The following is a 25,001-nucleotide window of genomic DNA, read 5'->3' as shown; positions in this document are numbered from 1 at the left end:
TCCCCCCCCCCCCCCCCAATTCTTTCTTGATTGTTATGCATAGTTTTGACTTTATATTAATTATGATAATACATGTAATATTTGCATTAAAAATGAGCTGGCTTGAGTTTTCAACACTTGTAAACAGGCTAACCAATAGCCATATAATATTGATACAGTATATAATAGCAATCAATAATTATAATATAATTCAATGTAAAATTATATAAAATTATTATATATACAGTATATACTGTATAATAATTTAATTGAATTATATTACTGTAATATTACTGTCAGCCGTTTAATATTTATATGGAAAAACACGTTAAATATGAAATGTTTTGCTACTTTTCTCTTCTCTTTCCATGTTAATGCTGGAAATTTCTGCTCTGTTTCTGTGAACAGTAAACCCTGCATATTTTGATATGATCTCAATCATTTTGACATTGTGGCAGACCAGTCTAAAATGTAACTTTTAAATATTTTTTGTCATCCTAACAACAAACGGAGCGATGCAAAAAATTCAAATATGGGGGGAGACTTGTCCCCTTCAATGTCTATGCCCTGTATTGATTATAATTTTATATAGATTTTAAAAGTAACATGGGGGAGGTAACACTTCTGCTAATCGACCAAGTGGACAGGGTTATTTATCTCAAAATGGCAAATATTGAGCTACAAATGAGCTTTGGGTGTTTGTATGTTTGTCTGCTTGTATTTTACGCTTCTTAATATCTAAGTTAAAAGTCCTGTCATTTGAAGAACAAATGCTGACGGGCTTGACAAATGCACCCTAAATTAAGACATTAGCAGCTGAGCCCAGACACCCTACTGATTGTGTACTGAATGTCCATTAAACATAAACACATTGCATCAGTGCTGCCAGCGAGACAGCCACAGACGTACACAAACACGCACGCACACATAAACATGCTCATTTATACCAATAAGGATAGCTGACAGCATGAAAATATGCAGGAAATACCGTATTCCCCCATACTTCCTTCTCGTGGGGGAAACAGTCATCTTAATAGCAAACTCAAATGAGTGAAGTAACACGCTCCGGCAAAATCATTTGGGTATTATTAAAGTATATTCAGAGGATTCTCACCTGAGCTCTAGGGATATGAAACATTCAGAGGTAAGGGTTTGATTGACGGCTCGGTTGTCATGGGTGCAGAGTCTTGTGTAATGTGAGAGACGTGTGAAGAAGTGAATGTGTAATAACGCAGAGATCAATAGCAGGAGTCAATAGAGCTCCACTGGGCTGGATCAGAGCATCGTAGAGATACTACAGCATGCCGTCTGAAAGCGACACGCTGGGAACACACACAGCCCGTGGCACCTACATTTAGACACCTCTGTATGAAATGATCACCAAATGTAGTTCAAGCTTGGGCTGTAGCGCTGAATTAAACATGAGATCCAAAGACCCCAAAGGATCACGGTCAGCACACACGCACTCTCTACCGTATGCAAGCTGATATATGTACATATGCATGCTTCACAAACATTCCCAACAACAAACTTTTGCCTTTTCCCGTTCGGTCTCAAATAGCTCAGACACACAGCCTATACGCACACGCACCCGGTGGGAGATGGGACACTGCGCTCTCAGTGACTATGGTGGTTTCACTCAATGAAAAATGGATGAGACTAAAATTAGATAAACTAAAATTAGACCAAGTTAATCTGCAGAATGTCCTCAAAGTAAGAGGCTTCACAAGGCTTCACAATCGCTGTCAGTGGAATCGAGACGCTGATGTAGAGCAACGAGGTGGCATGGCCGGATTGTTTTCCACAGCTCACCTGCAAAGTATGAGGAAACACTCTGATCTTTACTTTGATACGCTAGAAGAGGACAGAGAAGGTTTTTTGATACATTCTCGCAACAAAAATCAGGGAGTGATACTATAGTGTGATCTCTGCGCACCGCTATTGTTTGATGTCTGTATGGAGTGTTAGCTAAGGTTAAATCGAACATTCTGGCATCTTTGATTTGAAAAAAATATTTTGTCAGTTTGTCAATACATTCCATTTCTTTTATGTTCCAGTTCAGTAAACACATTTCATATGCATTACACTGAGCTAGTGTACTTACAAACACTCATTTTAAGCAGAACTGTGGAAAATGCTACAAGACATTCTCCAGCCCAAAGCAGCACTTTTTTTCATTTATAAATATTCATTTATATATCATAAAGATATTATAATATTAGATCTGATATTTTATTTAAATTGTCACTATATATTTTATTCATCCATCATTAGTACTGTTAAATGAATAAACTTGAAGCCAAACATAAAACTATTGCTGTCAATACAATAACTGATGAATATTTCAAAATTTTATTTATTTATTATTTTCATTAAACATTATTATAATTTATTTTGTAATTAATATTTTATTATTAATTAATTGTAAATTTTTTACACTGTTTTGGTGAAGGGTTTTAACAGGTTCTGTTTTTGAGAGTTATCTTGCACTCTCAGAAAAAAGGTACAACTTTTTACCTTATTTACCCCTAAAGGATGCATGCATATTAGTATCTAAATGGTACATAGACTATTAGTACCTTCTCAAAGATGACAAGAATTGAAAAAAAAATTTCTGATAGTATAAGTATTTGGAATCACCAGCAGATTGTAGGCTTCCCCTACCTCCCAAATCCCCATTTATTCCGTGTGTAAGTAATGATCACTCAGCGTATTTCTGAGTGGTAAAGCTCGGCTGCCTCGTCTGTGTTGTAGAGAAGATCGACAGATTGCTTTTGTGAGATAAAGATTTTGTGAAAGACTGAGGAGAATCTGCTCCCTGCTGTGTGACAACATATCCTCTCAAATAATGGCTTATCTCCATTCCCAAAAAGAGGACTTTGTAATGATTAATTGATTAACTTTGCCTTAGAAATGCATCTCTAATCCAGACACCTTTAGCAAGAATTACATCAACGCTAATGCTCTCCCCTGCTGCTGATACTGTCATCAGATCGGCTGGGATGAATTGAATTATTAACTCATTAAAACTTAATAAACCTCTCCTGTCAGTGAGCTGCTCCCCATAACGAACCACAGGCTTAGCGCTGCCCCCTGATGTTCCACCCAGACGCGTCCTCTGTCTTCATTCTGACACTCACGCTGGCAGGCGAACATTTGACGTGTTGCGTCGCGACAAACCTGATGGAGTTGTGAATGAAACTGAGCACCGCCAAGGTTGAGAAATGCTTCTGTTGTACAAGCAAGGACATTTGCAGTCACACTTCTTGAAAAGCAGCACAAATGTGGCAGCAGATTTTGTATATGTATTGATATTGATTTGAAAGGAAAGCATAGCCTGGCTCTTACTAATCAGCGTTCGAATGAGGCAACCTGTGCTCGTCATTTAGGCCAGTGTGAGGTGAAATAGATTTTTAAAGAATTTGCACCTCGAACTTTGTCTTGGCGATTTTAAAGGGGTCATATGCTGTTGCTAAAAAGAACATTATTTTGTGTATTTGGTGTAATGAAATCTGTTTATGCGGTTTAAAGTAAAAAAAAAAAACCATTATTTTCCACATACTGTACATTATTTTTTCTCCTCTATGCCCCGCCTTTTTGAAACGTGTCCATTTTTTCAAAGCTCATCGGTATGAAAAGCGAGGTTACTCTGATTGGCCAGCTATCCAGTGCGTTGTGAATGGCCGAATACCTCAAGCGTGTGAGGGAAATGTTACGCCCCCTTACCATTAGGGATGGGCGATACCTCTTATTTTATTTTCGATCCGATACCGATATTTTCAAGCCCAGTATCGTCGATATTGATACCGATACTTCTAAACGAAACTGATCTTTTAAATTATTGAAAGAATATATAATCAGTAATTATACTCACTTAATATTAGCTTTTAAAGCCATGTTTTTTTAACATATGCCTTTTTTGTTTACACTTTTAGAAATAAAATATACTATAATTGTATATTTTAGCCCTTTAATGGGGCAGTAACCTCAAAGGTGCAACTATACCCCTAAAAGTAAGCATATTAGTACCATACAAGTATGCATGTTTTAAGGGTAGATAAGTTACAAAGGTGCACCTTTGAGGGTACCTCATGAAAAATAAACATGGTGTTACATAAGTACTAAAATGTAGTATTATTATTATTATCATGGTAAATTTGTGGTTACTGCAGTTTTACTACAAATACTGTGGTAAACTGTGGTTACTGTAATAAAACCATGGTTAATTTTTGTAAAAGGCTGCCAGGCTGTTGTACCCCTAAAGGTGAAACTTTAGCATATTTTTTTCTGACAGATTTATTAACAGCAATTACAGAACATAACACAATCCATTTGAACTTTTAACAAGTTTAAATAAATTTACTTGCACAAACTAGCCAATTTAAAATAAATATTACATGTACACAAAAGTTTGGGGTCAGTAAGATTTTGTCTTTTTTTTAAGTCTCATGCTCGCCAAGGATGCACTTATTTGAGGAAAAAACCCAGTAAAAGCAGCAATATTGAGATATATAACAATTAAAAATAACTATTTTCTATTTTAATATTTTAAAATGTAATTTAAAATGTATCTGTAATCAAAGCTGAATTTTCAGCATCATTACTCCAGTCTTCAGTGTCACATGATCCTTCAGAAATCATTCTAATATTTGCTGCTCAAGAAACATTTATTATTATTGCTGCTTCATATTTGTGTGGAAATTGTGATGCATTTTTCAGAATTAATGTTATATATAGTAACAATGTAATGTAATGTAATAATGTGGCAATGGTTTCTTAAGATCTACTTATGCTTCTGATGCTTTTGGGAAACGCAGCCCTATTTGAACAAGAACTGTAAGCCATGCGTAAGCAGCGAACGCTGTCTGTGATCGATTGGTTCTGTCTTTTAGCATTTGCGTGTTCCGATGAGCAGGAGAAATGGTTCTATCCAACACAATTATTCGCTAATATAGTCTATTTTTCCACTTAGAAGCGTATTTTATGCACCGAATTTCTTGACAAGTAAATAAAATTAATGTTTAAAAAAATGCACTTCAGAATCGATATTTTTATGTGAGGATCGATCCTTTCGATACAACATCAGTATCGAAAGTATCGATACTTAGGGATCGATCCGCCCATCCCTACTTACCATATTGTGATGCCCTGTCCGGCCGGAGTGACGAGACAAAAACAATAAAACCCATTATAAACGAGGCATTTGTTGCATCCAGTGTGGACATAATTACTGATTATAATGACTTATACTGTCTTTTTACGCGTTGCGTTGCGTTGCATCGCGCTGTGTAAACATAAAACCATGTCTGCATTTGTGATCGGAGAAATGACCAACAAGCGCAACTCTATGTGTCCTCTTTTGGAAGGCCAAACAAAGTAGTTTCGCTTTCACAACAAAACAAACAGCGTCATACACGGCGGGCTAGAGTGAGCGGCGGTAGGCAGGCTTGCGGTCCCCTTTAACGAGTTCTGGCATTTAAATACATTAGGTAAATTTTTAAATGTGATTTGCACTAGGTTTATACAAAGGAATTGTGAGGAAAATTGTTGTAATAATGCATGGTAGATTATTATTGACGTAGTAAAGCCACATGTCTAAATTATACATTAGAGGGAAACTAGGCACAAGGTTTATTCCATGCATGCAGGTCAATCTGTTGCTATATCGGTTATGAGAGCACTCCATGGTGGCTTGCCAATTCACTGAAAATTGTCTGCCCCATTTTTTCAGCCCAAGATTATGACCATTTCTCTTTATGGTCATTTTAGAGCAATAATGGAAACAGATGCCTTTATGGTTCTGTTCTATTAATAATTAATTGAGAATACGTGCATGTAAATTTTCCACATATTATGCCCTTTGATAATTATGTTTTCAAAGCTCACGTATCTTTCATAATAATGAGAAACGCATCATCTTGAAGTATGCAACAGTGTGCATCATGTCTAAGGGAGTATTTAAAATATTAAAGAACAGCCTAGAAGTGAGAAACATAAAGAGATGTATATAATCAGAGCTGCTGGGATGTTGTAAAATGTAATAATCCATTCTAAAGCCGACTTCAGATTTTACGATGGAGACATTCATTTTTAATTACAAGACTAAATGGCGGTAATTTAGATGCAGGTTTAAATGATGCATTCTCATGCAAGATAGATACCTCAGAAAATGTAAAAGCTCCCTTGCTGGTGATTCTTATCCGAGAGGCTGTCTGTTCGATTTTTATATTGTCTGAAATAAGGGGTGTATTTCAACCCATTTCATGTTGGTAGGAAAGTCAATCAATAGATAATAATAGATAAGATATCCAAAGGTAAATTGTCATTATATAAAAATACACAATTACAAAAATCTCCTTTTTGTCTCCAATATTGTTGTGCCTTTTTCTGATTTTATATTGTATGCCTATTTTATTGTCTTACAGGTAAAAGTGTTCGCTCCCTCATCTTCCCCAATTACCTGGTGATTTCACATAGACATAAAACATTTAGACAGACATGGTTAAAATCAGTCTTCGTATCTAATCTAAATGACACATTTGTGATCAGAGCCTAACAGACCTGTGGAATGCCTGCCTTTTGCTTTCCTCCATTATTGATTTCAATTGGCAAAGCAGGACTTTTGCCAAGGGAGCATGGGGTTTCCATGGTTATGGCATGTTTGGAGATGTCTTTCTGAAAGCAGGTTTTGTGTGTGTGTGCGCCATATGAGAGACAGAGAAAGAGACGATCGATACACCACCATCAGCTAGAATCAGCAGAGGTCTTGCACAGAGGAGGTGTTGGGAAATTGGGATGGAACAAAGGACATGACGTGCATGTATGTGCATTACAGGGGTCATTCTACTAAACACAGGCTTATCTGTGTCCCTCATGCTGTACACATACTGCATGTATAGAAATACATGCAAACTTTTACTATCAAACATTTTTTATAAACACATTAAAAAAATAACAATTTTTAATCTGGATGTTAACTGAAATCGTATTTTGTTTTGTCCCCCTCAGTAACTATTGTTTTTATTGAAGAACAAAAACATTTTATTTTTAATTTCTGGAATCACAAACTGAACGGTGCTCTTTTATTATATCAATACACCCAGTTATCCTCTTAATAAATAAATAAATATATAAAAATAAATACATTTAAAAATAAGCCTATATTACAGCTGATAATTTTAATTTAAAATGACCTTGTAGAATGACCGATTTTGTACAATGACCTGTAGTCTCAAGAGTGTATGTATGTGGCTGTTTACATTACCTTGAGTGACTAACCATGCAGCCATCTCTCTCATCTATATCATATTTCTCTGTCTCTGTTTTCTCTCTGTAGGTGGCCATGCTGTTCTCTCCGCTCTCTTGTGCTCTGGGGCTCTCCCTCCTGCCACTCCTCCTGTTTCAGTGCCCCACCCACGCCTGCCCTGCCCGCTGCGAGTGCTCTGTGCCCACGCGTTCTGTGTCATGCCATCGCAGGCGGTTAGCGCAGGTGCCTGAAGGCATCCCTATAGAGACAAGAGCATTGGACCTCAGTAAAAACCGGCTGCGCATTGTGACACCACAGAACTTCTCCTCGCTGCTGTTGCTGGAGGAGCTGGACCTCAGCAACAACCTGTTGTCATCTGTGGAACCTGGCAGCTTCCGCGCTCAGCCGCGGCTACGCTCACTCCGACTGCGCAGCAATCAGCTGACTCTGCTGCCGCGCGGAGCGCTGGCTGGCCTCAGCGAGCTCACTCTGCTGGATGTCAGTCAAAACCGTCTTGTTATTCTGCTGGACTACGGTTTTGAGGAGCAGCGGAGGCTTCGGGTACTAGAGCTGAGTGATAATGAGCTAGTGTTTATCGCCCCAAGGGCCTTCAGCGGCCTGGCGTCCCTGCGCTCTCTAACGCTGCAGCGATGCAACCTGAGCACAGTGCCCACACATGCTCTCGCACATCTGCACGGTCTAACCAGCCTGCGATTGCGGGACTTGGGCATCGTGGAGCTTCAGGCACACACATTTAAGGGTCTACCACGACTGAAACACCTTGAAGTTGACCGCTGGCCTTTGTTAGAAGGGTTTCCGACCGCCGCTTTGCAGGGGTTGAACCTCAGCACACTCTCCATTACCCACACCAACTTGACGTCCGTGCCAATGGTGACACATCTGCTGTATCTAACGCATCTCAACCTGTCTTACAGCCGTATACGTGTCCTGCCAGCAGGATGGTTGAGGGGAATGGACCGGCTGGAAGTTGTACGTGTGCGACAGTCTAACCTGCTCAGTGTGGAACCTCAAGCCTTTCAAGGAGCCTCCTCGCTGCGCCTTCTTGACCTTTGTTACAACCGTCTCTCCACGCTCGAGAGGAGTGTTTTTCATGCTTCTGAGGCCCTGCAGACTCTTCTGATTGGCCAGAACCCGTTAGTGTGCGACTGTCGTCTACGCTGGCTCCTGGTGAGGACTCCACCTTTGCTGTATGGTGATGTTCAACCTGAATGTAGTGCTCCTGCTCCCTTGGCTGGGAAGCCTCTTAGGGACCTGGTGGAACCTAAAATCTCTCGCTACGTTATCTGCACCAAGCCCAGGGTTGTCTCAATGGCAACTTACCCAGCACAGGCAGAAGAAGGACAGAGAGCTTGGCTATACTGCAGTGCGGACGGGGCTCCACCACCTTCTGTGTCATGGCTGACACCACATAGGCGGCACATTACCACAAAAAGTACGGGAAGAATGGTGGTCCACACTAATGGCTCGTTGGAGTTCCGCATGGCAGAGCCTCAGGATAGCGGCATGTACGTGTGCGTGGCATCGAACCCAGCGGGAAATGCCACTCTTTCCATCACTGTTGCTGTTAAAAGCTCAGGAATCAGGGATAGAGCCCTTTACGCCAACCACAGCTTTCTGTTTGACTCCGACTACAACAGTTCCCTGATTAATGGCACGGAAGAGTACACCATCAGGGTGGTGCTGGACTTCACCACCATCCTGGTCTCCACAGCAATGGGCTGCCTCAGCTTCCTGGGTGTCGTCTTGTTCTGTTTCTTGTTGTTGTTTGCATGGAGCCGTGGCAAAGGGAAGCACAGAGGTAGCGTGGACATTCAGTACGTCCCACGAAAACGTAAAGGCGCAAACTCAGAACTTACAGAAACAAGTGGGCCCAGACGAGTCAACATGAAGATGATCTAAACTTTTTAAATGGCAGAGGATTTCATGGGTTGCATGGTTGCGTATGCGTGTCTGTTGGACTTTGTGAGTCTTTGGGTATATGTGCTGCAAAAGATGCAGAGGATGTATTTAATCATGAGAGTTTACATGTGGTATCTCAATGAAAAAAAGAAAGAAAAAGAAAAACGCCAAACCATATAATGCGTGTCTTCTGCGATGCTTCGTCTGTGGAAAGCATTATTTGGACAGTGCAGATGTGATTAAATTCAAGTTGTTGTATATATTTCATATTTGTGGGAAAGAATGGTATATTTCTATATATATATATATGAATATATCTATTTACAGATACATTACAATTACCTTTCAAAACGCTGCAAAAACTCAAGTTGTCTTCCCCAATAAGCAAAGTATCTACTGGAAAAAGCCTCGGCAGTGCTGTGTTGTGAAGTGTTTGGTTTTGCTCAGAATTCCTGTTCTCCTGGGACATCCTCTTCTTAGCAGAACCTCCGGGGGAAGCGGAGAGTTTCCTGCCATTTTGTTGTAAAGATGTTAAAATGCAAGAAGCCGTTTGACATGGTGGGTTTCAGGGGCTGTATTTGTGACTCAGTGGAAGTCTGTGGAACTGTGTGAAAATGTTCTTTTCTTTTCTTATGTTCTGTCAAATGCTGCTCAAAAGTTTTTACATACTAAATATCTGGTTATATTTTCCAAAGAAAATAAATATAAATCGTACAGCTTGATAAGTGTTACTGTAATCTCAAATTGTATTCTTGCCCGTCTCAAGTGTTTCCTGTGGCACAAAACACACTAAATAGATATGAACCTACACTTTGTTAGCTTTATTGCTTTCGGTGCTTCTTATATATATATTAATCTCTTTATTAACTTAACTTAATCTCTTTATGGTGGAAAGTCACCCAATTTTGCATGCAGGATATTTCTGTTGCTAAATTTTTCAATAATCTCAATTAGGGGATAGATTATCGCTGTGGTAGCTTAGCAACAAGCATATTAAAATGTAAAATATAAAAGCTAAGTGCTGTTGGTCAATTGAACTTGAAATTTCTTTGTCATAAATTGTCTTTGCTTTATATTTTTTGTAAAATTTGGCATCTCACTAAATAACAAAGGACAACTAAAAAGGACAGCTTAAGTAGTTGTGACTAAATTTCTTCAAGCAAACATATAAAAAGCAAATATTCTATTATATTATAGTAGATGTCTTGGTAGTGACCTTTTTTAGGGCTCTTAAAAGCATGAAATGGACATATTTGTCCCTGTCTGCTTCATTTGACGTCACAGCTCAGGATAGACACTAGTGAAGGGTTTGGGATTGTGCATGTACTACATGGTGTAATCAACAAATCAATGTTGTCATGATGTCATTTTCCTACTTCTCCAGGGTAGTAAAAAAAACAGTATCCAGAACTGAGTTCCAATGAGCAAGAATGGCAGACTTTAAATTGCATACTTTCAGGTGGTCACATGCCAGGCAAGCACTTGCCATTGAAATGAATAGGAATCCTAACTGATAGCTTTCTCTGTGTATTACTGACCTCCTTGATTTAGGTGTACAAGCATAAAGCTGCTGAAGATCTATAGATTTTTATGTAATACAGTTAATCTAAATTGGTCAGGCAGGAATACTTAGAATATTCTTGGAATATTTTACATTGCTTCTCTGAGTGAGTTCATGTCCATTAATTTCAAACAAATTATGGGTGAAACTCACACTCATTTGTCTAATATCTGTAGTACATTCATACTATATTTCTTTTGCTGTACTGAATACAAAGGACTCCTCATCTTTTGATAAATGTTTGATATCTTTTTAATACATAAAGGCCTAAGCTGTGTTGGTTTGATTTTCTCTAGTGTCATATGATCCCTTGTTCTACAATGTCTTTAAAAGTGTAATTTTTAAAGGGGTGGTTCATTGTGATTTCACTTTTTTAACGTTAGTGTGTAATGTTGCTGTTTGAGCATAAACAATATCTGCAAAGTTACGAAGCTGAAAGTTCAATGCAAACGGAGATATCGTCTTTTCAAATTCTGGAAGTTTAATGCCTACAAAAACGGCTGGTAGGGACTACAACAAGTTACTTCCCGGGTTTGTGACATCACAAACCCAGACAAACCCCGCCCCCGGGAAAAGGCAGCAAAGGGCCATGCTGCGCTGCTTTAGAGAAGAGGAAGAGAAAACTTGAGGTGCCCGTAAAAATCTGTTCATACAGGTGCATCTCAATAAATTAGAATGTCGTGGAAAAGTTCATTTAAAATGAACTTTTCCACGACATTCTAATTTATTGAGATGCACCTGTATATGAATCGCGATTCTGTCTTCTAACGATTCTAATGGATTCACAGGTTTCAAAATCAATGTTCAAAAGCAGCGGTTCTCAATACTGTTCCTTGCGTTCCCCTGCTCTCCACACGCTCTGCATTAGAGGTCTGCATTCCCGCGACTAACTAACGTCGGTAACTCTGGTGTAATTTGAACGGGAGCGGGCGATCTAACAATTTCCCGTTCCCGACGTCCATTTAGAACAGCATATCTGCGCTTTATTCTTATTGACCACCAGTACAGCTTGCGCTCAGGACTGTTATGCACGCGCTGCAAACATGCTTTAAACATCACACGTTTTATTTGTGGAGGTCTGTGCGCAGCATGCGCATAACGATGCTCAGAGCAGGCTGTACCTGTGGTAAATATACAGCCTTCAGACAGAACAGGCAGGTTGTCGATGAGTGACAGAATAAGGATGGAGCAAAGTGTGAATGCGCTGTCCTTGAAGGACGTTCAACTCGGGTTTGTTTATATTTAGCATAGCCTATCATTTTAAATGAAAGGTGTCATATTTATTTATTTTTCTCTGCGACACTTTTCCTACTGTGTTAAGCTCTGTTTATGTTCTGTTTTTCCTTTGTTTTCCCTGGCAGTGAATAAAACCTGCATTTGGACCCAAAACCCTTGCTCACACGGTGTGATTCCTGACCGCGCCGTGACAGCTATGATATGAGAAGCATTAAACATGGACGCGCATGCGGTTGCTGTATTAAAGCTTTAATCAGGATGAAACCGTATATTAAAAGCTAACATAAGCAGTAGCATTTACAACAGCGTATCTAAAAGTACGAGACAACAACAAACAAAAAACATAGGCCTACCATTAAAAGCCGTGCTTGCACAGGTTCTGCACAATCCTCTTCAATAATATCCTCTGCTTCTCAATCGGGCTCAAACTGATAAGCGATATTAACGACACTGTTGTTTACAATACAACCGGAGCACGCGGGACGCTTAGACACGCACTAGAAGCGGTTTAGCCAATCACAGCACACTGGGCTAGCTAACCAATCAGAGCCCATCGCCTATTTCTGAGGGAGGGGCTTCATAAAAGCAGGAAATTATCAGCGTATTTCTCAGAGAAGGGACAGAGCGGTGTGGAATAAAGGTAAATTATGTGAAAAATTATGCGTTTTTTTTTTAAATGAAGCATTAACACATGTTAGACTGCACCCTATAAACATAATCAAGTCTAGAAAAAACCCACTGAACCACCCCTTTAAAATCCTTATTCCAAGTCTTGATGTCAGTTGTGTTACATCTAAGCATTTAATTACCTACTTCTTGCTGTTCGTGTTGGACCTCGTATATTGCAACTTGAAGCTATATTTATACTATATTTCTTCCTGACTCTATCTTAACTCAATTTTAAAAAATGGTATTTGATATAAGCACTGCACCGAATTAAATTTAGCCTATCCAAACCAATTATTATTTTAAAGTATTTCCTCCACTTAAACTGCTTTAGATTGATTGTGTTACACAAAAGTGCAAGGACAGAGTTTTCCATCAAGACAATGTGCCTCAGGTTACTACTTTTTGTCCTTGGTGCCAAAAGTATTCCAGCTGTATTAAAGAAACTGCAGGCCAAACCGTTAACCTCTATGTGCTACACTACCAGTACCTTAAAATTCCCTGAAGGTTTGCTGGTCTTTATGAGTTTGTTTTGTTACACAATCAAAAGCATCTAAATATACCTGAACTAATCATGTCCATGTCTATGACTCACAAACTGAAACAAAAGAAGTTTATATGAGTGTGTGAGTGTGCATCATCATCATATGACTATGGTGGTCTGTGGTGAGTGCTTGACCTTGCAGTGTTCTGTCAGGACACGTTTGGGATGAAAATATGAGCAGGGGCCACTTTTCTATGTGAATGAGTCTTCCTCAGAGACACATTAAAGTATCAGGAACTGATGCATAAAGGCTTGCTTCAAGATGGACCTGGGGAACTGCCTGCTACCCAAAAGAAAGTGCAAGAGAGACAAACATATTAGAAGGACTTCAGCACATCAGTAATCCCAAGAAGAATAATTCATAAAATCAAATATTACTACAAACACTTTAATTATTCAGACATACCTTGAATTAATTATGGCAAAATAAATCCTGTCGATAACCTACAGAGTGTTCAAACTGTGGATCATAGAGTGTAAAAATGATGGTTTGTTCATACCATGTCAGGAAAATGAATAATATAAGTACTCAAATTCAAATCTGAATTGGGGATAACTTACCATATGTATTCTTCACGAAGCAACACAAGTGCATCGCACACCACAGCAGTATTTCTTGTGCCGTTTTCAGTGGTGCCGCTCCTCATGCATTTCATGTTATCCGCGAGACTATCTCAAGAGCTGTTTATGAGTGCTATTTATTTATAGCACCGTGTCTGAATCAGAGTATCCCGGACATCAAAATTTCAACTTTAAAGATAAATCACTAAAACAGTTTATTGTTTGCTTTTGTGAGCTGATAGAGTGTTTGGACCTGGAAATGGTGACACTTGATGTTACATCAAGCATTTAACAAAAATACAATGCCAGGCAGTCCGATTCACAATTATTGAGCTGGTTGTTTTACTGAATCGTTCTGTATGACTCACAAACTCAGGAGTCTGAATCAGTCTGATGAATCCTTCACAGAATGAACTCAACAAATTTGTCAGAGCAGCTACTAAATCAACAAATGACTCTTTTGACCTGAATTCACTCAACTGAATCATTACTCCACTAAATCTATAAGGCTGCTCTAACATGCTGTGCCACCAGCAAAGCAAAAATATATTCTCTGTCTTTCTATATACTTCATATTCATGTCTTTGTAGATAATTATCCCCATTTTTATAGTTTATGGTAATGCAATGAAATTCTCAGCCTACCAAATTCAATAGTATGAAATAGAAAACAAAAACTGAGAGCAAAATGAGAGAGCAAATTGGTCTTTTCCCCTCATATTTCACTATAACATCTTTTTAGTGGTTCTTGAGAGTAATTACGCCTCCCGAGTATAGGAGCATAGCTTGAAAATGTTTGGGAACCCCTGCTGTGAACAGTCCCAGTTCAGCAGTAATTTCAACGAGATTTCCTTCACCCACTCGGTTCCCAGACAAAGCTCCAGGGAGGCTGTCCCTGCAGTTAGTGTACTGTAAATGTAAATCACTTCAGATAAAAAGCACCTGCTAAATGACAAGGAATCAATATTTCCACTAGGTCCTGATTTTGAGGGAAATAAACGCTCTGCCCAAAACACTTTCAGATCTTTACCCTGTGGATTAACGTTGCTGGAAAATGGATGTTGGCTAATGATTACCAAGATGGGGTTCATCTTCCCCATATATTTCACTCTGACTGATGGTGAAGGAGGATGAATTTAGACTAAAGGTTTACCAGCGGTGCCTATCTGCCTGCCAAATAAGCAAAATAAGAAACAAAGGGGAACAACATGTCACCAGCGGAACCCCAGTCATAAATCTCTGAGCCTCTCTCATATTTTAAAGTGGCTTCAGTTACACCATCACACAACACAACCATCCCCCATGGGTTTGTTTGCCAGGTTTGTCCTTCTGTTCTGACTTTTTCACCACTAAAAGCATGCTCAATTTGAGCTTCAGCCCGCTAACATGATGGTCATGTTGCGATCTTTTCAGACCCATGGCATTAGAAGGATCGTTCTAGAAATAATAACCCATTACCCGTCTCTGTGTGGGCTGGGGCGAGCAGGAGCCATGCATCTCCACTCTTCCACACCACAGAATGATGGGATGAGGAATGGGGTGGAGGGAAATCACTCTGGCAGATGTAACGACTCTGTAAAGAGCAGACATGACAACTGCTAATCAGCGCAGCGAGCCCTAATCAGCGAAGGGAGCGTGTGAGTGCGAAGGTTAAGTTTAGAAACGCACACACATACACACAAACTCATCAAGAATCGCTCATAATCAGCTTCTCATCACGCTAATACCAAAGCTGCACACTCATCCGTACTGAACTGCAAATAATTTGTTGCTATATTTCCAAAACAGTATGTAGCTAAGCAAATCAAGCAGAAGGCAACAGCTCTAACAAAAGCCTGCGCAAATGATTTCCTTCCCTTGCTGTCTTGTAACCTGGCCTTTGGATGCATGGATACGGTTGCTAGGCGCTGCCTAAAAGTGTCGCTAACGCTGTTTCTCACTATTGTTGCCATGGCAACCTGAAATGCCTCCACTCTCTGCCATCACAATAAGGCAACGAGGGTTGTGGCATTGTAATGGAAAGATGAGAGCACAATATATATCCTCCAACAATAGTGGTTCGAGGTGGTGAGGGTCAAGTGGTGTATTTAACCACAAAATTGAGATCAGTGGAACAGTTTAGCGAGGCCCGATGGTGTGTATTACAACCTGAGAGGTAGACGGATGATGTGCCAATCAGGAGGTTAAGAGTGAGGATGATACTGCAGCTGACCAAGAGTGACCACAAGAGAAATTTCATCAGTACATTTGGGAATTGAACTCTGAGGTGATTTCACTCGTTCAATTTCATATCTGCACTTAATTTTATATCCTAACGTTCACCTTCTCATTGACCCATGAAAAAAAATGGATACTTTCTACATCTATCCCACGACCCTTACAAAAATTAACCATGTTTATACTCCAAAAAAAGGTTATAGTTAAACCACAGTAACCACAAAATTACCATGGGTTTGCTACACTAACCTTAGTTTAACCATGGTATTTGTAGTAAAACTGTGGTTATATAAATGGTAGTCAATACGACAAAAACAATGGTTACTACACTTTTACTATAATAAAACTATGGTTACTACTATGGTTAATTTTCGTAAGGGTATATTTGTTCATACAGTACATTTAGCAACATCAAAGTATAGTTTAGTCTGCTGTTCTAGTAGCATATCATTGTACAATGATGGTATCATGACATGTAGTAGTAAAGGAGTATCGTATTTATGTACCGGTTGGAAAATGTCTTTACCTGCAGTGAGTCATTCACAAGCTGCTCTCGCAGATGTTTAACTTAATAAAGACGTTGGTCGATGGCAAACGATACAAGGCAAGGATTGCTTCAGTAGATTGTAGGTGAAAACCCTCTTCATCTAATGTTCTTTTAGCTCTCCGTGTTGTTATAAAGTAAAACGTGCTCCAAACGATTCAGTCCTTTGGTGAACTCTACGATTGATTCAGTCTAAATGGCGGATTTATTCAGACGGTGTTGCGAACCTGTTTAACTGACGCTGAATTCTGCACCGCACACTAGCATACTACTACATTTACTATGGCAAAAACAGTTAGAATAGTATGCTAGTGTCCCGAATTCAGTCTGAATCTTTAAAAAAACATAGAAAGAGTAATTCGAGAGCTATTAAATAACATATTGAAGTAGCTATGAAACCCCATGCATTTAGGTAGTGTCAGGGCATGGTAAACAAAAAAACCAATGTAATATAATTGCAAATAGTCTGCAACACAGTTCGATACTATAATATAATAGCGATATCTCCCTCAATACAGCTCACAGCCTAAAGTGATGGTTTGACAAAACGACTCGAGAGGTAATTGAATTTCCCCCTCGTCTCTCCGGTCTCGGGTAATCAAATTACTCCTTCAGCCGCCAGAGGGCGCTGTTGTGCCCTGCGCTTCAGCTACGCACTTCTTCGCAGCCTTCAGCCTAATGACAGCAGGAGACCAGGAAAAGGGTTGACGAATGTGTTGTTGTTTTGAGCCAAAGCAGGTAGGATTCTGTAATTTTTTAAGGATTCTTAAATGTGATTTACCACGACTATTCGAGCTAATGCAGACGTGCTTTATACATGAATGTCGAGGTGTAGTAATTAGCTCGATGTATGTCATGTACAGATACATGAATCTCTGTAAAGACATATTTTGACACCAATGATTTATTCTTAAGTCGAAAAGCTGGCGCTTTTTATAACAATGAAATTATATAACGTTTTGTTGTCCTGGCTTACATGTCATGCCAGTGTTCACTTTCTAGTTCACTCCACTGTATTTTCTCTGTTCCTCTTCAACAGATTGCATGGGTGCAGTGTAACAGCAGGGAGATGTTGCAATCTGTTTGTCACCACTGACTTCTGCATTGTGAGACTGACAATAGAGTGACTGTAGGTCTGTACGAGTGGCCGTCATGTCTGCAGCCTGTCCCCCGCAGTCTCCTGGTGTGGCTAAGTCTGAAGTGCTGGTAGAGGACTGGTGTCCCGTGCTGGCTGCAACCTTCGCTTACTGGGACAACATCCTGGGACCTCGTGTACAGCACATCTGGGCCCCCAAAGGTCAGGGGTTGTCGCTTCTCAGTGATGGAGAGGTCACGTTTCTGGCCAATCACACGCTGAACGGCGAGATTTTGCGAAGTGCGGAGAGTGGTGCAGTGGATGTGAAGTTCTTCGTCTTGGCAGAAAAGGGAGTTATCATAGTCTCGCTGATTTTTGACGGAGAACTCAAGGGTGATAAGAACACTTGCGCGCTGTCAATCATCCTGCCGCAGTCAGAGCTAAGCTTTTACCTGCCACTGCACAGTGTGTCTGTGGAGAGACTCAAACACATCATCCGCAAGGGACGCATCTGCATGCAGAAGGTCTTTCCTCAGAGTTGTACATCTTTTACTTGTGATCCAGTTATTGTTTGTTAGTTTTCGTAATGTATGTGCTGTGTGTTTTTTATCATGTAGGGTTACAACATAATCTCTGTGTTGTCATCTGAGATTGTTCCCATAATGGAGCTTCTTACCTCCATGAAGAAACACAGTGTACCAGAGGAAGTGGATGTGAGTATTTTGACATATTTGAGGGGCTTCTGGACACTTTTTGTTTACAGTGGGAATTTAGAGTAAATAGGAAATAATGAGGAAAGAGTTTGTATGTGAGCTGGACTCAAACTTGCTTCTGCCATATTTATAATGAAATGAACTAAATAAAATGAACTACATAAAACAGAATAATACAGATAAAATAAAACAGTACTATTACAACAGTACTAATGCAATAAATGAAATAAAACAATACTACTACAATAGTAATAAAAGATTACAGCACTAATGCAATAATTAATAATAAGCCAAATGAATAATGAAATTAAATAAATAAATAAGAGCAGGTGATCACGCGATCATATACATTTTTGGCGTTTTTCTGCATGTTGGTTAAACAACATGACTATTAAGCAGTGAGCAGAACTGAAATAACAATAAAGATTATGCCAAACTACTTAATATGTTATTCAAGAATTTAAAGGAATTAATTAGGTTTTTTCTTCATTAAAAAATTAGGAAAGTTTCACGCTACTGGATTTTTGATTATATTAATATCCAGAACAAAAACAATTTGCATCATGTCATTGACTCATTAATGAACATTGTAAATACTTATAAATTTATTATTTATTAAATTTCATGTACTATATTAATTCTAATTTATAAATACCATTGTACAAGCAAAACGGTGGTTAGTTCCTAAGGGTGTACAATATGTATCTAGCTGGAATAGATCTTCACTCGGTGACAATTACATTAGATCTTTTTCTGACAGTTTTGAAATATTAAACATTTTGAATGTTTTTCTCACTCTCACTGAAGCACATAAAGAAATACTTTTCCTCGTTACAGCTAAAGGACACTGTGCTCAATGATGATGATATTGGAGACAGCTGTCACGAAGACTTTTTACACAAGTAAGACATATTGCATCTTTAGTAGAAGTCAATGATCTGAATTGAGTTGCTTGTTTTCATTGTTTAGGTTGTCATGTTTGTCATCCTTCTCTATCATAGGGCTATCAGCTCTCATCTTCAGACTTGTGGCTGTTCCATGGTGGTTGGCAGCAATCCTGAGAAAGTCAATAAGGTGCACATTCCCACATGTACATTCTCACCATTCATATCCGAGTATGAAAGTCGAATAATGATTGTAGACCTTTTGTAGATCGTGCTCACGCTGTGCCTCTTCCTCACTCCTGTGGAGAGGAAGTGCTCTCGGCTGTGTCACCCCGACGGCTCGTTTAAATATGACACCGGCCTCTTTGTTCAAGGCCTCCTTAAGGTATCCACAGTGTCCCTCCATGGGAAACTCATAACTACTGCCCATTTGCACAGAATATCCAGTACTAAATTACATGGGTCCATAACCTTTAAGGACTCCTGGTGGCTTTGCTGTGTGGTAATGTTATAAAGGTCCCTCTTTTCTCTTTCCCAGGACTCCACAGGCAGCTTTGTGTTGCCCTACCGGCAGGTGCTCTACTCCTCGTACCCCACCACCCACATCGACGTGGACATTAACACGGTCAAGCAGATGCCACCCTGCCACGAGCACACGTATCATCAGCGGCGCTACATGCGAGCTGAGCTCAGTGCCCTCTGGAAGGCCGCCAGCGAGGATGACATCAGTTCTGACAACCTCATCAATGCCCAGGACTCCTACACACCAGACTTGTATGACCTTTGACTTCTACATACCTTCTTAGTCTGGAAACTGTATCATGATTGACTGATCCTTATTGACAGGATAACAAGATATCATGGTATTTTATTCAAATACACAAAATCTATATTTAAGGGATAATGTACAGAGAGTGAAGAGATCTTATTTCGTCTCTAAGATTTTTTTTTTTTTGGATTAATGCTGACTGCTGGTGATTAATGACCTACTGACTGTACATTATCCTGCTTATTATATGACTACTTACCAAATTTATAAAGATATTAAATGTGAGAAGAAAGAGATCACAGAACGATAAAAGATGTTTCAACTAGCGCAGTGTTTGATAGCAGGGACGAAGGATAGTTTAGTTGTCATTGAATAAAAATATTTACATTTGTTTTTTTGATAAATATTATTTGCTCTTAGGACCTGTTAAAATATATGGTAATGCTTTACAATAGTGTTCACAAATTAGTTCATGCATTAGGAATAAATTAATCTTAATTTATTCATAAATATGCTACTAATTGTTTTTAATTTATGTTCTTTCCTAATACAGACTACTGTTCAAAGGTTTGGGGTCAGTAAGAATTTTTTGAAAGAAAAATATACTTTTATTCAGCAAGAATGCTTTAAAATTGATCAAGAATGACAGCAAATACATTTATACCATTACAAATAAATGCTCTTCTTTTGAACTTTCTATACATTAAAGAATCCTGAAAAAAAGTCATAAAAAAGCTGTGTGTAACAGTTTCAACATTAATAATAATGAGAAATATTTATTGAGCAGCAAATCAGCATATGATTTTTAAGGATTATGTGACACTAAAAACTGGAGTAATGACTGCTGAAAATGTAGCTTTGCCATCACAGGAATAAATTACATTTAATAATCCATTAAAATAGAAGTTATTTAAAATTGTAATAATTGTTCATAATTGTTCTGTGTTTACTGTATTTTTGATCGAATAAATGCAGCCTTTCTGAGCATGAGTCTTCTCTCCAAAGCATTTAAAAATATTGCTGACAACAAACATCTGAATTGTTGGGTATACATGTTAATTCATAAAGATATGTAGAATTTTACATTAACATTAAGATTAGTTAATGCTGTAAGATTATTATTCAGTGTTACTATTGCTTTAAGTAATGTTAATGTAAACTGCTAATGTAAATGTATTTTGATCTGAGTTCTCTGTATGAAGAAATGAGCTTTGAGATGCTTGTGTATATGGATGTGTGTCCTTGAAATTGTGAATACTCTCCACTCTCTGCTAATGTCATGGTTCAGGGCTGTGGCCAGCATAGAGCTGCATCATTGATTTGTTTTCAAGGACTGTCAGTGACTGTTTGACCGAGAATTTTTCCATTAAAAGTTGCTGAGAGGTGAAACAGAGACATTTTACATCTCATTTGAGGGCACTCACCATATCATTCGTTCGATACGCTGTGTACACATACCAAAAACCATGTAATCAGCGTCACATGTCAAGTAGTCAACTTTTGAATCTTTTTTAAGAGAATTAAAAGCAGCTCTTAAAGTTTCTCAAGAGGAAATGAGAGGTTTCTTTACCTTCTGAATCACTAACTAAACTTTATGGCTTTTCCTAGGAATATATTTCAAGACGTGATGCACAAAGACACACTTGTGAAGTCTTTCATAGATGAGGTAAGTCTGCGCGACTCCCTTTCTTCTGAGCTTCATAATAATATCCTCCGCTTTGGCCTTGATAACGTGTATTTGTTTGCTTCTTTGTCGATCTCTAGGTGTTTCTGTTGAAACCAGGTCTGTCTCTGCGGAGTGTGTATTTGTCCCACTTCCTTCTCCTGCTGCACAGAAAGGCCCTGACACTGCTCAGATATATTGAGGATGAGACGTAAGTACAGCAGCTTTGAGCTCACATCTTCTACAGACACTACAGTGTCATTTATTGGAAATATTTTAACTAGAATTTAAGTATCATGTGCTTACTGGAGATAATTAATGCACTCAAATGCAGTGAATGACAACAATTTTCAGTAATATCAAGCTCAATTTTTGTACTATTATGTACTGTAAACTAAGGTGGGTGATATATATACTGACATTCAGAAGTTTGGAGTTGGTAAGATTTTTAAACGTTATTGAAAGAAGTCTATTTTGTTCACCAAGAATGCATTTATTTGCTCGAAAACGCAGTGATGTGAAATATTACTACAGTTTGAAGTAACTGCTTTCTATTTTAATATTTTTAAAATGTAATTTATTCCTGTGATGCAAAGCTGAATTTTCAGCATCATTACTCTAGTTTTTAGTGTCACATGATCCTTCAGAAATCACTCTGATATGCCGATTTGGTGCTCAAAAAAGATTTCTTCTTATTATCAGTGTTGAAAACAGTTGTGTGCTGCTTAATATATTTGTGGTACATTTAAATCTCGATACATTTTTTTCAGGAAAGTTATTTTGAAAAAAAAATTATAATCTGCCAATTTTTGAATGGTAGTGTAAACAAATTTTTTTTTTATCATGATTTAAAATTTTAGGTTGGTTTTTACTTTTTTATTTAATACAAGTCATTATATTGCAATGAAATTTTATCGATAAATAGAAAATGATTTCATATAATATTTAGCTGTTTTAGCTGCTCTGCATTGCTTATTTCAATCTAAACAAAAAAGTTCTCCTTTTTTAAATTTAAATTAATTTAAAAGCTCTCCTTTTTTAAATTCAAATTAAATTTTAATTTTAATTAAGTAAAAAAAGGTCTCCTTTTTTTAGTTAAACTTGATAAACATGAATTCCAGTATTCCTTCAACATACCTGGCTATATTTTTAAGTTGCGATTTTTTTGTTTATTTTACGGTAGACTCATTGTGTTATTAATTATTATTAATTATAGGCAGAAGGGCAAAAAACCTTTCAGATCTCTACGCAACTTGAAAACTGATTTGGACTTAACTGTGGAGGGTGACTTGAATATCATCATGGCGATGGCGGAGAAGCTCCGGGCAGGCCTTCACTCCTTTGTTTTTGGGAAGTCTTTCCTTACCAGTGTACAGGAACGTGACCTCCTCATTAACTTCTGACCTCTGAACCTTGTGCTCATCACACCACAGGACACGCTTGCATCCTGAAGTTTATTTTAGTATATTTATTATGCGCTTTTTCTGAAACAACACCTGCTGCTGAAATGTCGACTGATTCACACGTGCTTAAAAATAATGATCACCTGCTTAGTGATGCTGATGAATTCATATCTGTGTGAAGAAGAATTCGTGCATATGAGATTCTTGAATGGGAGTATGAGACACTTGTACAATCAATGTTTGGATCTCACACTTAGTAGGTTTTTGGTTAATGGCTAACTAACATATACCTTCATTCATAGCACAATAAATTGATGATATGTAACATGGCAAGGAACAAAGTTGAAGCAAATTGAATCCCACTCTTAAGTTTGTCTTCTATGGACATGATTTTCCTCTCATTTAAATTGGAATACCATAAAGTAATTTAAAATGTGGTTTAATTAAAGTAACCTTTACTCTGTAATAACATTCCCTTGCCTTTTACCTAGGAGTGTCTGTAGACTTTACAGATGACAGATGTGTTACTTTGCAGAACCCTATTTACTGGGAGACTTTTCTTTGTTCCTTTACTTGAGTCTAACAAACTAAGCTAATGGTTAATTAAATGGCTTATACTTTTGCATCTGGCTTGGGGCATGAATATAGGAAAGCTGGTGGAAATGTGGGAAAAGTGAAGTGCAACTTGACTCATAAGGCCAAATCTCTGGTGTACAATGTGCAAGGAAGTCAGCAAATAACAGGAAGGGCCCCATAGACATCTTGCTTTCATTTTGAAGTGTTCTTCCACAAGATATTACTCCACTGCTATGTATGTTATATATCAAACAGGCAGTGCATTAATGGAGACTCCTAATATTTATTCAAGACATAAATGGAGTTCTGAATATTTTGGACCATTTATGGAATCACAATCGGAAGTTTATTTTAAACTGTGACATGTATATTGATATATTTCAAGTTGTAAATGTGTTGTGCCTTTTGTTTGTGAAACATGACTTATTTGATTGTGCCTGTTAAACTCTATTAATTATTCACTGTTCAAAATAAAGAAGAAAAAAACGTTTTTGAGGCTTATATGGGGATTATGGTTTGATGAGACAACTGTACACTTTATTTCTGTAGTCATGAAGGGTTGGGACTGGACAGAAAAGCATGAGAAAGAACAATCTATTATTGATCTCTAATCTGATTGTATTCGCAGTACAGTGGCAAAAGTAGTCCGTTCTGTCAAAAGGGATTTTACAAAAACACTTTAACATACTAATATATTCCCACATTTTAATATTCAGTCAGATATTTTCCAGCATTGACAGCACTGTTCAATGTTATATGTTTCCTATAATAAATAAATGGATATAGTGCATTTAATGCATTAAGCATATCTTAAATGTATAGATAACATCATGTTATTTGCAACGTACCACAGATAAAGTCAGTACTTTAAGAACAATATTTTCAATTATGTTACTTTTTTTTGAAAACCACTTTAAATAATTAGTTTTTTATTTATAATTTTATTTTTTATTAATAGCTTAATTACCGTATCTGCATTTTCTTTCCCCCTCCTTGACAGTTCATTAATCTACTGTCTCCAGCCTTGCGTTCAACCTGACACAAATACCGTGATTTTTATTGGCTGCTCTCCATGTCACTCAAGCCAAGGTTCTATGACCTCGCCCTCTGATTGGCTCTGTCGTCCACAACAGATCTGTGATTGGTTACACCTGGCACATGACCACAAAACAGGAAGCACAAGCGTTGTCCATGTAAATACTCCGGAAAAGAACTAGTTTGAGAAATGGGTGCTGTCGCCTGAGAGGAGTACGAGAGAACAGCTCTAAGGATCATGGCAACGTGAAATGTAATTCTGCAATCTACAAGGCGAGGTTGGTACGCTGCGTGTTCCCAAACAGGTCGTATGTGTGATCACGGACTGCGGCCTACGATACAGTAGAGATTGTCTGGATTTGATCCTGGATCACCTGCTGAGCCCAAGCGCTGCTGTCACACACACACAC

General features: G+C 38.3%; 3 protein-coding genes across 5 annotated transcripts in view; all 3 read left to right on the top strand.

Moving 5' to 3' along the window:
* The window catches only part of LOC107556920 (leucine-rich repeat and immunoglobulin-like domain-containing nogo receptor-interacting protein 2), a 16,238-nt gene extending 6,377 nt beyond the window's left edge, over positions 1-9,861 (top strand). For 2 of the 3 annotated variants that reach the window (XM_016240168.1, XM_016240169.1), the window contains exon 2: positions 7,316-9,861. In XM_016240168.1, coding sequence (XP_016095654.1) covers positions 7,322-9,145 — 1,824 coding nt within the window. In that variant the 5' untranslated portion in view covers positions 7,316-7,321 and the 3' untranslated portion in view covers positions 9,146-9,861. Of the gene's footprint in view, positions 1-6,682; positions 6,800-7,315 lie in introns of those variants that run through there. The other variant, XM_016240170.1, reaches the window with a different exon arrangement.
* A 7,264-nt stretch (positions 9,862-17,125) lies between these two features.
* On the top strand, positions 17,126-23,334 carry LOC107556919 (protein C9orf72-like). The gene is made up of 10 exons (XM_016240167.1): positions 17,126-17,211; positions 17,513-18,072; positions 18,166-18,261; positions 19,099-19,163; positions 19,263-19,335; positions 19,414-19,530; positions 19,684-19,919; positions 21,523-21,580; positions 21,679-21,788; positions 22,794-23,334. Exons 2-10 carry the CDS (start codon positions 17,626-17,628, stop codon positions 22,978-22,980), a joined length of 1,389 nt encoding a protein of 462 aa, XP_016095653.1. The 5' UTR covers positions 17,126-17,211; positions 17,513-17,625; the 3' UTR covers positions 22,981-23,334.
* A 1,398-nt stretch (positions 23,335-24,732) lies between these two features.
* Positions 24,733-25,001, top strand: part of kiaa1109 (KIAA1109 ortholog) — a 74,679-nt gene continuing 74,410 nt past the window's right edge. Inside the window, exon 1 of the mRNA XM_016240143.1 lies at positions 24,733-24,869. The gene's annotated coding sequence lies outside the window, so the exon portion shown is untranslated. The remainder of the gene's footprint in view (positions 24,870-25,001) is intronic.

The sequence above is a fragment of the Sinocyclocheilus grahami genome, unplaced genomic scaffold (genome assembly GCF_001515645.1).
Source record: "Sinocyclocheilus grahami isolate Dianchi unplaced genomic scaffold, SAMN03320097.WGS_v1.1 scaffold583.1, whole genome shotgun sequence".
NCBI classification, from domain to species: domain Eukaryota; kingdom Metazoa; phylum Chordata; class Actinopteri; order Cypriniformes; family Cyprinidae; genus Sinocyclocheilus; species Sinocyclocheilus grahami.
Note: the sequence above shows the minus strand (reverse complement) of the source record. Positions and strands in the feature narration are given on the sequence as shown.

Coding starts and splice junctions, on each gene's coding strand:
- LOC107556919 (XM_016240167.1), top strand. CDS start 17,626: ATGTCTGCAGCCTGTCCCCCGCAGTCTCCTGGTGTGGCTAAGTCTGAA. Junction 19,336..19,413: donor ATCCTGAGAAAGTCAATAAG/GTGCACATTCCC, acceptor GACCTTTTGTAG/ATCGTGCTCACGCTGTGCCT. Junction 21,581..21,678: donor TGAAGTCTTTCATAGATGAG/GTAAGTCTGCGC, acceptor GTCGATCTCTAG/GTGTTTCTGTTGAAACCAGG.